The 13,362-nt window shown below is 43.6% G+C and overlaps 2 protein-coding genes across 2 annotated transcripts in view; both read right to left on the bottom strand.

Moving 5' to 3' along the window:
* The window catches only part of HSF4 (heat shock transcription factor 4), a 49,029-nt gene extending 47,119 nt beyond the window's left edge, over window positions 1-1,910 (bottom strand). Inside the window, exon 1 of the mRNA XM_058155465.1 lies at window positions 1,788-1,910. Coding sequence (XP_058011448.1) covers window positions 1,788-1,910 — 123 coding nt within the window. The remainder of the gene's footprint in view (window positions 1-1,787) is intronic.
* Window positions 1,911-3,394: 1,484 nt separating this feature from the next.
* Window positions 3,395-11,415, bottom strand: FBXL8 (F-box and leucine rich repeat protein 8). Its single transcript, XM_058155464.1, has 2 exons — window positions 10,858-11,415; window positions 3,395-4,644 (listed from the first exon to the last, which is right to left on the bottom strand). The coding sequence occupies exons 1-2, from the start codon at window positions 11,172-11,174 to the stop codon at window positions 3,672-3,674; spliced, it is 1,290 nt and encodes a 429-aa protein (XP_058011447.1). The 5' UTR covers window positions 11,175-11,415; the 3' UTR covers window positions 3,395-3,671.
* Window positions 11,416-13,362: the final 1,947 nt, after the last annotated feature.

The following is a 13,362-nucleotide window of genomic DNA, read 5'->3' as shown; positions in this document are numbered from 1 at the left end:
TGGCTTCTGGGTAAACTATTCCCTTTTAGGCTGCTCTTACCAATGGGTTTATATAGGCACATGTTTGACTAATGCATTGGGAGTTTCCTCTGAAAAGAAAGGCCCAGGACAAAGTCTCAGATTAGGAAGGACATTTCAATGAAATACAAAGAGAAAATCTTAAGGTATCAACTGTTCAGCAGTGAAAGTATTAGACTTTACATGAGCTAACATTAAAGAGTTTGCTACAGAGAATGAATTTATTTTGCAATGACAAGACAATGGATTGGATAATTTAGGGGATGAGTTCTAACTCTATGGTTGAGTCATCTGAATAGAAAAAGCAACCTAACCACATGTACCAATTCTCCCATAAAAGTCTCTCCTAATTTTTTGTCTCTCTCAGCCATCATCTATCCATCTATCATCCTCTGTCTATATTTATCATCTATCAATCATCTAGGCTAACTATTATCTATCTATCCATTTATCATTATTTATCTCTATATATCATCTATCAGTATCTATTATCTATCATCATCTATATTATATATCATCTCTATTTAATCTGTCTCTCACCCTGTAACTATCTATCTATACTTATCCATCTACAGTATATCTATCTCTGTATCTATCTCTCTATCTCTCTAGCTAGCTAGCTAGCTAGCTCTACCTACTTACCTATCTCTCTATCTCTCTATCTATCTAGCCATCCATCCATCATCTATCTATCTCTCTATCTCTGAAATATGGCATGCAGTATAATCCTTCAATGTATCTGTGCAATAATGTTTTCATGGACCACAATAATTTCCTGAAGTAGAGATCAATGGGCGGATGGAATAAGAGGAACATAAATTTCATCTATTTGCTTTCCACTAAATGAGGCTTTTTGTGATCTGGTGAGTCCATCACAAGAGCTACTTTGAGAACTCAAGACCTTCTTTCAAAATTAGTAAGCTTATCACCTTTGCCATTATTGCCATGGCTGATATAACCATCCCTGTTATAGTCATCCACTCAGAATCAAAGATCTCTGGGGGACTACAAAATAATTTAGACTTCAGCACCAGCCCAAAAGGTCTGTCAACCTCTAAGGACCAGACCTTCCTTGGAATTCAACAGGACAAGTGGACTGGAATTGTTCTGAGTAAAACAAGATAGCTATGATCATTCAGACAGACAGTGGAGAAACACACAAACTGAGATGCATAGGCAGTCCTAAAAACACTTAATGTTGAATTCCTGCCAACTGCTTTGACAGGAATGGACTATCAAATGTCAGACCATAAAGTTGGAAGGGACCTTGGAGGTCTTCTAGTCCACCCTCCTGCTCAAGCAGAAAACACTATACAATTTCAGACAAACTGTTATCCAGTCTCTTCTTAAAAGCCTCCACTGATGGACCACCCACAACTTTTGAAGGCAAATCGTTCCACTGATTAATTGTTCTGTTAGGAAGTTTCTCCTTAGTTCTAGGTTGTTTCTCTCCTTGATTAGTTTCCATCCATTGCTTCTTGTCCTGCCTTCTGGTGCTTTGGAAAATAAGTTGACCCCCCTCTTCTTTGTGGCAGCCCCTCAAATATTGGAACATTGCTATCCTGTCATCCCCAGTCCTTCTTTCCATTAAACTAGACAAATCCAATTCTTGCAACCTGATCATCTTTGTTGCTCTCTTCTGCACTCTTTCCAGAATCTCAACATCTTTTTTTTAAATATTGTGTTGAGCAAAACTGCATGCAGCATTCCAAGCACTTTGGAGTGCATTTGGTCACCACTTTAAATCCCAAAACATGAGTTCGACTCACCGTATTCCAGCAGATAAGGTGGTTGGTCTCGGGATCTTCAACCAAAGTCCACAGCTTAGTAAGAAAGGCCGGCACATTGCTGGTGTAACCGTCCATAGCAAGGGCTGTGGTTGAGTCCTGCATGGTGTCGCGACTCATAAAAACTACTCTCACATCATCGTTTTTTTTGCAACAAGGCCCCCCCTCCTCTCTTTTGCATAGATCAGAGGGGGAAAAGAGCCACTTAGTGTCCCAGGCAGAGCTGAGAAAACACCCCTTCTCCCCATAGGGGTCCTATCAGCAGAGGCATTGGCTCAACTCCAAACACATCACAATATGCAGACACGGCTAATGGGGGGGGACGACAATACTCTGAGCGAAAGCTCCCTGCTTTCAACTGCACAATGCCATGAAAAAAGATGCAACATCATGCAAAGAGAATACACGGGGCTTGCACAAACACAGCAGGTCAGCAAATCAAGGGGGTGGGGGGGAGAAGAGGAAATGGCAACACCTACTCACTCACTCCTCTTGTGCTTACACAACTGGCAGAGGAGAAGTGAAAATCAGTCTCTGCACCCTAGCCCCTTCAAATCGGCTGCATAAGTTGTTCATTCGGGTAGTTTCTGGACCATCTTTTCATCTGATAAAACCCTAAAGATGTTGGTGACGTAGGGAAGCTAAGCCAAGGAACAATTGCATCATTAGGAGAGAAACAGGCTGCCTGCAGAATAAGCAAAGGACACCCATAGAAGATTTGTAGCTCAGGGTTGAAATGCGGGGCCCTCTCTGAGCTTAGTTGTTTTCTTATAGACATTTCATTACCCAACTAGGTAACATCATCAGTGCTAGAAAGAGTACAGTTTGTAGTGGGGTAAGAGGAGGAGGACGACAACGACAACGATGACTTTGGACCCTTGGCCCTCTCTGATTCTTGCAGATGTTTCATTACCAAACGAATTAACATCATCAGTGCTAGAAAGGAAGAGGGGGGAGAGGAGGGAGGGGGAGGGGGAGGAGGAAAACCAAAGACCTAAATTGTGCTCATGTGACCACAAGAATGCTTCAACTGGGTATAAAGGTGAGTCACTTGCCAAGCGCCTGAAAAACTGTCGAGAAAGTACAGCAAGTGGAATCAGGTCATAAGTACCTTTTTTGGGGGGAGGGGAGAGTTCGTCCTACCTTGTATGGTTGCTAAACAACCGGTCATTAAGCAAGGACTACCTGCACATTTCCAAAAAGAACTTTAGTTTCAATGCCATTAAAAACAGAATGCCCAAAAGAATTTTCCATTGTGGAAACGGAGCAGGTTTTTTTACGTCATGAGAAACCACAAGTTAGCACTAAAATCTAGAGATGCTCTGACGCTACTTAAAACCCTGAGACAGCAGGCTCTGCATCTCTGACTTCAATTTAAGTGATTTTTTTTTTTTTTTGGTCCAGGCAAAGATTTAAGGGAATAGCAAGATCATTATAAACTGTTCAGTATATGCAAATCTTTATTGTGAATCACAAGTGACCATGGTGTTTGCCAAATAAGAAAATATTAAAATCTGCAGCTGAATTAGAATCCAGAATGCTGAGTAAACCTAATCCTGCATTGTCCCCAAGAATTCTGTGCTTTTTCCTTCTGTGATGAGACTGTGCATATAGAGATTATTATTATATTTAAAAAATGCAAAGATCCTTTATGAATGTTCCTGGATCAGGAGATTTATAAAATGGATCTGTGCAGCAATACCAAAATAAAAAAAAGCAATTTATATAAAAGAAAGCCATTTAAATAAAAAACAATTTAATTTAAATTGCTCACTGTGCAAGAAGAAAGTACCCCTTCTATGTCCCGAATCGTGGCTGCATTTATGCTTCAGAACCGGGAGATATTCACCTGGTACCTTGGTCAAATTAAGGGCACAATATTGGTAACATAGAAGGCAAGAGTGTGGTGGGCAGTGTGTAGTTCCTCAAGTAAGGGCAGTGTGAGAGAAACGCATCCACCACGGCTTGGCTAACGACGCAGTAACAATGAACCTCCTTCAGGTACCCGCACTTCTTGGCCAACTCGATCAGGGAGGAGTTGAGAGCATCTGAAGCGGCCGTGTAAAGGATGAATGTCTCTACTGTCTGGCTGTAGCAGTCGGTGATCAGCCTCAGCAGATCCGGGACGTAATGAAGGTAATTGAACTGCAGAGACTTCATGGGAATGCTGGCCTTCAGGACGGCGGGGATCTTGGTGGGGTCCACCATGGCAGCAAATTCAAACTTCACCCGGAACTGGGGGTGTCTCTTGCTCATTGTGGCCCAACATTCTTCAGGAATGTGCTTCTCCAGACCTTCGTACAAAACGTCCAAACATTTGAATGGTCCTCTGTTGGGTTTCACCAGTTCTTGGAACAGGCTCTTTGACAGGCTGGTGTAATAAACTCCTAAAACCGTAAGTTTCGGGCAAATCCGAGCCACCTCCACAATGGTCTCCGGTTTCAGGATAATCACCCCAGGAGCTCGGTTGTTGATCAGCAAGGTGTGAAGGTTTGGGTTCCTGGAAGCCAGGAGAAGCACCGTGCCATTGTCCAGGATGAAAGGCATTTGCCGAAGGTCGACGTGTAGCAGATCGATCTTATTGTTGCTTTGGCAAAGCAGGCGGACACTTTGCAGGACATCTTGGCCAGAGTAGAAGTAAGGACTCAACCCCTGGCAGATAATGTGCAGCGCCCGCAGCTTGACCCTCTTATAAGCCAGCATGTCTATGATTTGGGTGACAAGTCTTCGGTTTAACTCCAAGTACTGGTTCAGTACAATCTTCAAGTGTCTGATATGGACCAGGTATGGGTGTAACGTCCTTAATATACAGGCTTCCTCTTCCTCTTCGAAGTCAAAACTGAAAGGATGGGGGGAGAGGGACAAAGAAACCTTAATGAGGCCACCTAGCAAGCTCCCCAAAACAGGACACTGGAGGTCCTTGCAACCTCCTTTACAGGTTATCCTTGATTTACAACCATTTGGTTTAGTGACCGTTCAAAGCGACAACAGCACTGACTTACGGCTATTGTTCACGCTTGCAACCGTTGCAGTATCCCCCGTGGTCACATGATCAAAAATTTGGACGCTTGGCAACTGGCATGTACTTATGACGGTTGCAACGTCCTGGGGTCAGGTGACCCTCTTTTGCGACCTTGTGACAAGCCAAGTGAAGGGGGAACCCAGATTCACTTAACAGCTGTGGCTAATTGTGGAGAGGTTTGTTGTTATAGAAATGGCTAGTTTACAAAGGTAAAGGTAAAAGCTCCCCTTGCACCTATGTGCTAGTCGTTCCCGACTCTTGGGGGCGATGCTCATCTCCATTTCAAAGCCGAAGGAGCCAGAGCTGTCCGAAGACATCTTAGTGGTCATGTGGCTGGCATGACTAAATGCCAAAGACGCACGGGGAACACGGAACGCAGTTACCTTCCCACCAAAGGTGGTCCCTATTTTTCTATTTGCATTTTTTAACATGCTTTCGAACTGCTGGGTTGGCGGAAGCTGGGACAAGTAACGGGAGCTCACTCAGTTACGCAGCACTAGGGATTCGAACCGCTGAACTGCCGACCTTTCGATCGACAAGCTCAGCGTCTTAGCCACTGAGCCACCACATCCCTCTTAGGCTAGTTTATACTACTATGTAAAAGTAAAACCTTGAGGTATTATCAGTTGGAAGTCAATGCCTTTTCTTTCTTTTCCATTTTTCCCTACATTTTTTCCCTTCCCTTTTCTCTCTCCTTTATTTTCCTACTATTTTCTTTGGTATTTTTGTATTACCGTATATACTCGAGTATAAGCCGAGTTTTTCAGCACATTTTTTGTGCTGAAAAACGTCCCCTCGGCTTATACTCGGGTCTATACGGCTTATACTCGAGTTTTGTTTTTTTTTAAGCCCCTCGGCTTATACTCGAGTATATACGGCTTATACTCGAGTTTTTTTTTTTCTTTTTTTCACATTTTACCGGACTGAAGCCCTGCCGGTGCAGTGAGAGGGCGGGGCGGGGGGGCCGCCAGCCTTCTCAGCTGAGGGAGGGAGGGTTTCCCCAACCGGTAGGTGCCTCATTTCCCACCCTCGGCTTATACTCGAGTCCCCAGTTTACCCCAGTTTTTGGGGTAAAATTGGGGACCTCGGCTTATACTCGGATCGGCTTATATTCGAGTATATACGGTATTTTATATTTTATTTTGTACATTTATATTATAAATTATAATTAGTTTATTATGAAGTATTTTATATTATAAAATATAATATATATTTTATATTATAATAAAAAAAAAAAGAATGGGAACAACTGTGGCAAGAAAACTTGCAAAACGGGCCAAAACTCACTTAAGTGTCTTGCTTAGCAACAGAAATTTTGAGCTCAGTTGTGGTTGTAAATCAAGGACTATCTGTACAGGCAGTCCTCGACTTACAACCACTTAGTGACCATTCGAAGTTACAACAGCAGTGAAAAAAGGGACTTATGACCATTTTTCATACTTATGACCATTGCAGCATCCCCAGGATCACGTGATTTATATTTGGATGCTTGACAACAGATTCATATTTAAGAGGGTTGCAGTGACCCCCCGGGGGGTCACGTGATCCCCTTTTGCGATCGTCTGACAAGCAAAGACAATGGGGAAACCGGATTTACTTAACAACCGTGTGACTAATTTAACAATGGCAGGGATTCACTTAACAAATGTGGCAAGGAAAGTCATAAAGTCGGACAAACTCACTTAACAAATGTTTCACTTAGCAACATCAATTCTGGGCTCAAACTTGTGGTCGAACGTTGAAGGCTACCTGTACATTTAAAAGGACCCTGGCATACAGGTGGTCCTTGACTTGCGACCATTTGCTTAGCCACCAAATTACAACAGCCCTGAAAAAGAGACTTCAGATCGATCCTTGCACTTTATGGCTATGTCACAGCATTCCCACCATCCCTCGATGCAAATTCGGGCACTTGGCAAGCAGCCTGTATTGATGAGGATTGTACAGTTTCAGGGTCATTTAATCACCGTTTGTACCTTCTCAGCCAGATTCCCACAAGCAAAGAGGATGGGGAAATTTATACAAGAATAATCCTCGACTTGCGACCATGATTGAGCCCAAAATTTTTGTTGTTAAATGAGACATTTATTAAATGAGTTTTGCCCCAACTTTTCTTGCCACCGTTAAGTAAATCGTTGTAGCTGATAAGTTAGCAACCTACCGTATATACTCGAGTATAAGCCGAGTTTTTCAGCACGTTTTTTGTGCTGAAAAACGTCCCCTCGGCTTATACTCGAGTATATACGGCTTATATTCGAGTTTTTTTTTTTCCTTCTTTTTTTCACATTATACCGGATGGTGCAAACTTGGCGGGCTTTTGCATTAGCGCGGGGAAGCCCTGCCGGTGCAGTGAGAGGGCGGGGCGGGGGAGCCGCCAGCCTTCTCGGCTGAGGGAGGGAGGCTTTCCCTGACCGGTAGCTGCCTCATTTCCCTCCCTCGGCTTATACTCGAGTCCCCAGTTTACCCCAGTTTTTTGGGGTAAAATTGGGGACCTCGGCTTATACTCGGATCGGCTTATATTCGAGTATATACGGTACTTGTGAAGTGAATCTGGCTGCCCCATTGACCTTTTGCTTGTCAGACGATCACAAAAGGGGATCAAATGACCCCAGGACATGGCAACCCATCATAAGAATCAACCAGTTGCCAAGCATCTGAATTTTGATCAAGTGATCATGGTGGTAACTGGGGAAAACGGTCATATGTTATGTTTTTCAGTTCCGTTAGTAACTTTGAATGGTCTCTAAATGAACAGTTGTAAGTCAGGGACAACCTGTATTTGTTTAATAATTGGGTCATTCACTTAACAACTGCAGTGAGTCACTTAGCCACCATGGCAATAAAAAGGTCGCAATATCCGCATGGCTCCCTGAACCAATCATCTTGCTTAGATATGGAAATTCTGGCCCCTTTGTGATTGCAAGTCGAGAATTATCCGTAGTGCAATCCTTCACTCTCTCGTACTACTTATAGCAGGGACTTTAGCCCCAAAATATTAGAGACCATCCTGACAGACTGGAATACACATTTTTATTGGTTTGGTAACTGGGCCTGCTCCAGATGACAGCTATTCTATAAACAGGCAGTTCTAGAAGAGGGAGTCAAAATTATTCCCCAAAGCACCAAAAGGCAAGACAAGAAACAATGGATGGAAACTAACCAAGGAAAGAAGCAATCTGGAATTAAGGAGAAACTTCTATTCCTAGCTTCACAGAAGGAGTAAACCATGGTTTACCCGGCATGCTAAGCCTAGTAAGACCACACCTGGAATACTGCAACCAATTTTGGTCACCATACAAAGTTGAGACTTTAGAAAAAGTTCAGAGAAGAGCAATTAAGTTGATCAAAGGCCTGGAGACTAAAACATAGAAAGAACGGTGGCAGGATTTGGCTAGTCTAAAAAAAGAAGAATTAGGGGCGACATGAAAACAGTATTCCAGTATTTGAGGGGCTGTCACAAAGAAGAGGAGATCAAATTATTCTCCAAAGCACCAGAAGGCAGGACAAGAAACAACAGGTGGAAACCAATCAAAGAGAGAAGCAACCTAGAACTAAGAAGCAGCTTCCTAACAGTGAGGATAATTAACCAGTGGAACGGCTTGCTTCCAGAAATCATGGGTGCTTCATCACTGGATGTTTTTAAGAAGAGACTAGACAGTCACTTGTCTGAAATGAGATAGGGTCTCCTGTTTGAGCAGGGGGCTGGACTAGAAGACCTCCAAGGTCCCTTCCAGCTTTATTCTATTCTAATTTCTACAATTACACCCATTTCATGAATGCACTCACTACGATTACAAATATTATTTAAATTATTTAAATATGCCTCCAATTTAACCAGAATGCATTCCGTAAAGGCAGCGGTAGATCAGTAAAATTGAACTCAGCCTTTTCTAACACTAGATTCATTCCCAGGACCATTTTTTTCCTACTGCACTGGGTGACAATACACAGTAAGCCATCATGTACTTCACTTGCTGGACGTTAGCCTGTTGTGTGAACCCCGGTTTCTGTGGTTTGTATGCCTTCATTTATGGCTTATCAACTGCAGTGATTCACTTAACAACTGTAGCAAGGAAGGTCATATAATGAGGCAAAACTCAATAAATGTCTCACTTCACAACAGAAATGTTGGGGACCATTGTGGTCATAAGTCAAGGACTTTTATTCATCATAATGGCTTTGGTCATGATTTGTTGAAGAAGCCAAAAGTTTATTTCAAAAAGGGACTTTGGATCAATGGGGCACAGTATCCTCCCCTCAGTATGACTGTGGGGTCCCACATCAAACTGTAGATCACATCTATATCGTGACATCATAAGCTGAGGGCTTTTGCTGGTCCAGTATCTGATTTGTTTAATAAAAATAATATTGTGCTTCAAAGGAATAGAGTAGAGTGGAGTGGAGTGGAAGGGAAGGGAAGGAGAATATCCGCATACAGACGGGAAGTTGAACAACTAGCTTCGTGGTGTGACCTGAACAATCTGGAACTGAACACACTCAAAACCCTAGAAATGGTGGTAGACTTTAGGAGAAACCCTTCCATACTTCCACCTTTTACAATAGTATCAACAGTAAGACCTTCAATTTTCTAGGTTCTACCATATCGCAAGATCTAAAAGGGACGGCTAACATCAAAAACGTCATAAAAAAAGGACAACAAAGAATGTTCTTTCTGCGCCAACTCAGAAAACTCAAACTGCCTAAGGAGTTGCTGATCCAGTTCTACAAAGGAATTATTGAGTCTGTCATTTGCACCTCTATAACTGTCTGGTTCGGTTCTGCAACCCAACAAGAAAGACACAGACTTCAGAGGATAATTAGAACTGCAGAAAAAACAATGGCTACCAACTTGCCTTCCATTGAGGACCTGTATACTGCACAAATCAAGAAGAGGACTGTGAAAATATTTACAGATCCCTCACATCCTGGACATAAACTATTTCAACTCCTACCCTCACAACGACTGCACACCAGAACAACTAGACACAAGAACAGTTTTTCCCTGAACGCCATCACTCTGCTAAACAAATAATTCCCTCAACACTGTCAAACTATTTACTAAATCTGCACTACTATTAATCTTCTCATCATTCCCACCACCCATCTCCTTCCACTTATGACTATATGACTGTAACTTTGTTGCTTGTATCCTTATGATTTATATTGATATTGTTTCCTGATTGCTTATTTGTACCCTATGACTATCATTAAGTGTTGTACCTTATGATTCTTGATGAAGGTATCTTTTATGTCCACAAAGATCATATGCACAAAGACAAATAAAAGGAGTCCAATCACACTTGGCCAATAAAAAATTCTATTCTATTCTATTCTATTCTATTCTATTCTATTCTATTCTATTCTATTCTATTCTATTCTATTCTATTCTAATAGACTAGACCAGACCAGACCAGACCAGACCAGACCAGACCAGAACAGACCAGAACAGAATAGGAATAGGTCCATCTTCTAGTCCAGCCCCCTGCTCAAGCAGGAGATGGTCTCTAGACAGTATTTGACAGTTACATGTTATTGTTTTACTAATCTGGGTAAAATGTTAATCTATATTGCTAGTCAAATAATTCCCTCAACACTGTCAGACTATTTACTGAATCTGCACTACTATTAATCGTTTCATAGTTCCCATCGCCAATCTCTTTCCACTTATGACTGTATGACTATAACTTGTTGCTGGCAATCCTTATGATTTATATTGATATATTGATCATCAATTGTGTTGTAAATGTTGTACCTTGATGAACGTATCTTTTCTTTTATGTACACTGAGAGCATATGCACCAAGACAAATTCCTTGTGTGTCCAATCACACTTGGCCAATAAAAAATTCTATTCTATTCTAGTCTGTGTATGATATGCCATTTGCTAAATAGTGATTTCACACAATGTGCTGGGCTGTAGATCATCATCCATAAAGACTGATCTATGCCACATGACCAATCCAAATGAGGGCTTAATTTGATGCCAATGACACATGTTATCCCCTGGACAACAGCAGCCTCTTCTTCTTACCTAAGTTCTGTAAAACTCCAGACCGCAGAGGAAGCCACAGCCGCAGCCCATTTCTTGCATACGTGTAAAACCGTGTATCTGTCTCTAACCGAGAGGAAGGAAAAGACACTGGACATAATTTCTTCGGGCATGTAGTTCCAAAGATTGTCAATCACGTTAGACATCCTCCGAGCCTCGAGGATGACTCCCTGCAAAATTAACCCCACCCCCCAAAACAAGAAAGAAAAGTCCATCAGCAAAAATTTAAAAAAAGAGCAGTGATGGCTAATCTTTTCGGCACCGAGTGCCCAAACCAGAACGCACGTGCATGTGTGCATGTGTACGTGCCAGAGCGCCAGCAACCTGAAGATCAGCTGGCTGGTGCACACATGCCTATTTTTTGAGCGTTTTCAGGCCATTTTTCAAGCCATTTTCAAGCTGTTTTTCGGGCCGTTTTCAGGCCAAAAACAGCCTGAAAACAGCCCAGAAAATGGCCTGTTTCGGCCCATTTTCAGGCCATTTTCCAGTGCTCCGGCACCGGCAAAGATCAGCTGGCAGGCGTGCCAGAAACCAGAAGAGTAGCTGGCAATGGTGCGTGTGCCCACAGAGAGGACTCTGCGTGCCACCTCTGGCATGCATGCCATAGGTTTGCCATCACGGGGATAGGGTAAAGATTCGTTTCTACGCATTTCACTCTAGAGCGGGGGTGTCAAACTCACTGAGGACCGCATCAGGGTTGTGTTTGACCTTGGGGGGATGGGGTGGGTGTGGCCAGGATGGGCGTCACTCGTGTCGGGGGGCACCTGTGGTGGCCCAAGCACTCTGCCAGTGAAAACAGGATCCTGAGCTCCGTTTTCAGCTGCAGTGGCCACTTGCAACCCTCTGCCAGCGAAAACGAAGCTGGGCCAGGCTGCACACGGCCTTCCTGAGCTCCATTTTCACTGGCAGAGGTACCGCAGGCCGGTTCTTCACAGTTTCCAGGGCAGCCCCAGAGGCCAGATCTAAGCACCCTACGGGCTGGATCCGGCCCACGGGCCTTGAGTTTGATATCTCTGCTCGAGGGGATACCAGCCATCGCAAGGAAACCGGCAGAAGATCTGAACCAGGGAGAGTTGTATGCAAAGGCCACACCAGGCAGACTTCAAGATAGGAATTCACAAGTAGTAACCCTGTTCAAGATATATTTGGCCAGCTACGTTTGCATAACAGGAATACAGGTAGTCCTTGACCTACAACAGTCTGTTCAGTGACCACTCAAAGTTACAACTTTGAAGTGACTTATAGCAATAGCCCTTAGACTTATATACCACTTCACAGTGCTTTAGTCCTCTCTAAGCAGTTTACAGAGTCAGCTTAATGCCCCCAACAATCTGGGTCCTCATTTTACCAACCTCGGAAGGATGGGAGGATGAGTCAACCTGGGGCCTGGTGAGATTTGAACTGACAGCCGTTGGCAGAGTTAGCCTGCAATACTGAATTCTAACTCGTGAGTCACCAAGGAAAGGAAGGAAGGAAGGGAGGAAGGAAGAGAGGAAGGGAAGGAGGGAGGGAGGGAAGGAAGGAAGGAGGGGGGAGGGAAAGGAGAGGGAGATGAAGGAAAGGCAATAGCAATAGCACTTAGACTTATACCGCTTCACAGTGCTTTACAGCCGTCTCTAAGCAGTTTGACAGACTCAGCACATTGCCCCCAACAATTTGGGTCCTCATTTTACCAACCTCGGAAGGATGGGAGGATGAGTCAACCTGGGGCCTGGTGAGATTTGAACTGACAGCAGTTGGCAGAGTTAGCCTGCAATACTGAATTCTAACTCGTGAGTCACCAAGGAAAGGAAGGAAGGAAGGGAGGAAGGAAGAGAGGAAGGGAAGGAGGGAGGGAGGGAAGGAAGGAGAGGGAGATGAAGGAAAGGCAATAGCAATAGCACTTAGACTTATACCGCTTCACAGTGCTTTACAGCCGTCTCTAAGCAGTTTGAGAGACTCAGCACATTGCCCCCAACAATCTGGGTCCTCATTTTACCAACCTCAGAAGGATGGGAGGATGAGTCAACCTTGAGCCTGCTGAGATTCAAACTGCCGAATTGCAGACGTCCGGCAGTCAGCAGAAGTAGTCTGCAGTGCTGCACTCAAACCACGGTGCCACCATGGCTCATTTCTCATTTTTTGACCCGTTTTTCACACTTACGACCATTGCAGCATCTCCCCCCCCGATCAAAATTCAGACTCTTGGCAACTGGCTCCTATTTATGACAGTTGGAGTGTCCTGGGGTCATATGACAAGCAAAGTCAATGGGAAAGAAAGATCCACTTAACAACCATGTTACGAACTTAACAGCTCCAGTGATTCACTGAACAACAGTGCCAAGAAAGGCGGTAAAATGGGGCAAAACTCACTTAACAACTGACTCACTGAGCGAGTGAAATGTTGGGTCAGTTGTGATCATAATTCAAGGGCTGCCTGTGTGCTCCCATTACTGGTGAGATCCAACCTTCTGGAAGAACCTAAAAGCTCTGCCGCTTGGCCGGGGA

Source organism: Ahaetulla prasina, chromosome 12, assembly GCF_028640845.1.
Source record: "Ahaetulla prasina isolate Xishuangbanna chromosome 12, ASM2864084v1, whole genome shotgun sequence".
NCBI classification, from domain to species: domain Eukaryota; kingdom Metazoa; phylum Chordata; class Lepidosauria; order Squamata; family Colubridae; genus Ahaetulla; species Ahaetulla prasina.
Note: the sequence above shows the minus strand (reverse complement) of the source record. Positions and strands in the feature narration are given on the sequence as shown.

Excerpts from the sequence above, each read along its gene's own strand:
- FBXL8 (XM_058155464.1), bottom strand. The coding sequence starts at position 11,174 with ATGCACACATGCACGTGCGTTCTGGTTTGGGCACTCGGTGCCGAAAAG. Across the intron at positions 4,645-10,857 it reads TGGAGTTTTACAGAACTTAG|TTTTGACTTCGAAGAGGAAG; the intron begins GTAAGAAGAAGA and ends CCATCCTTTCAG.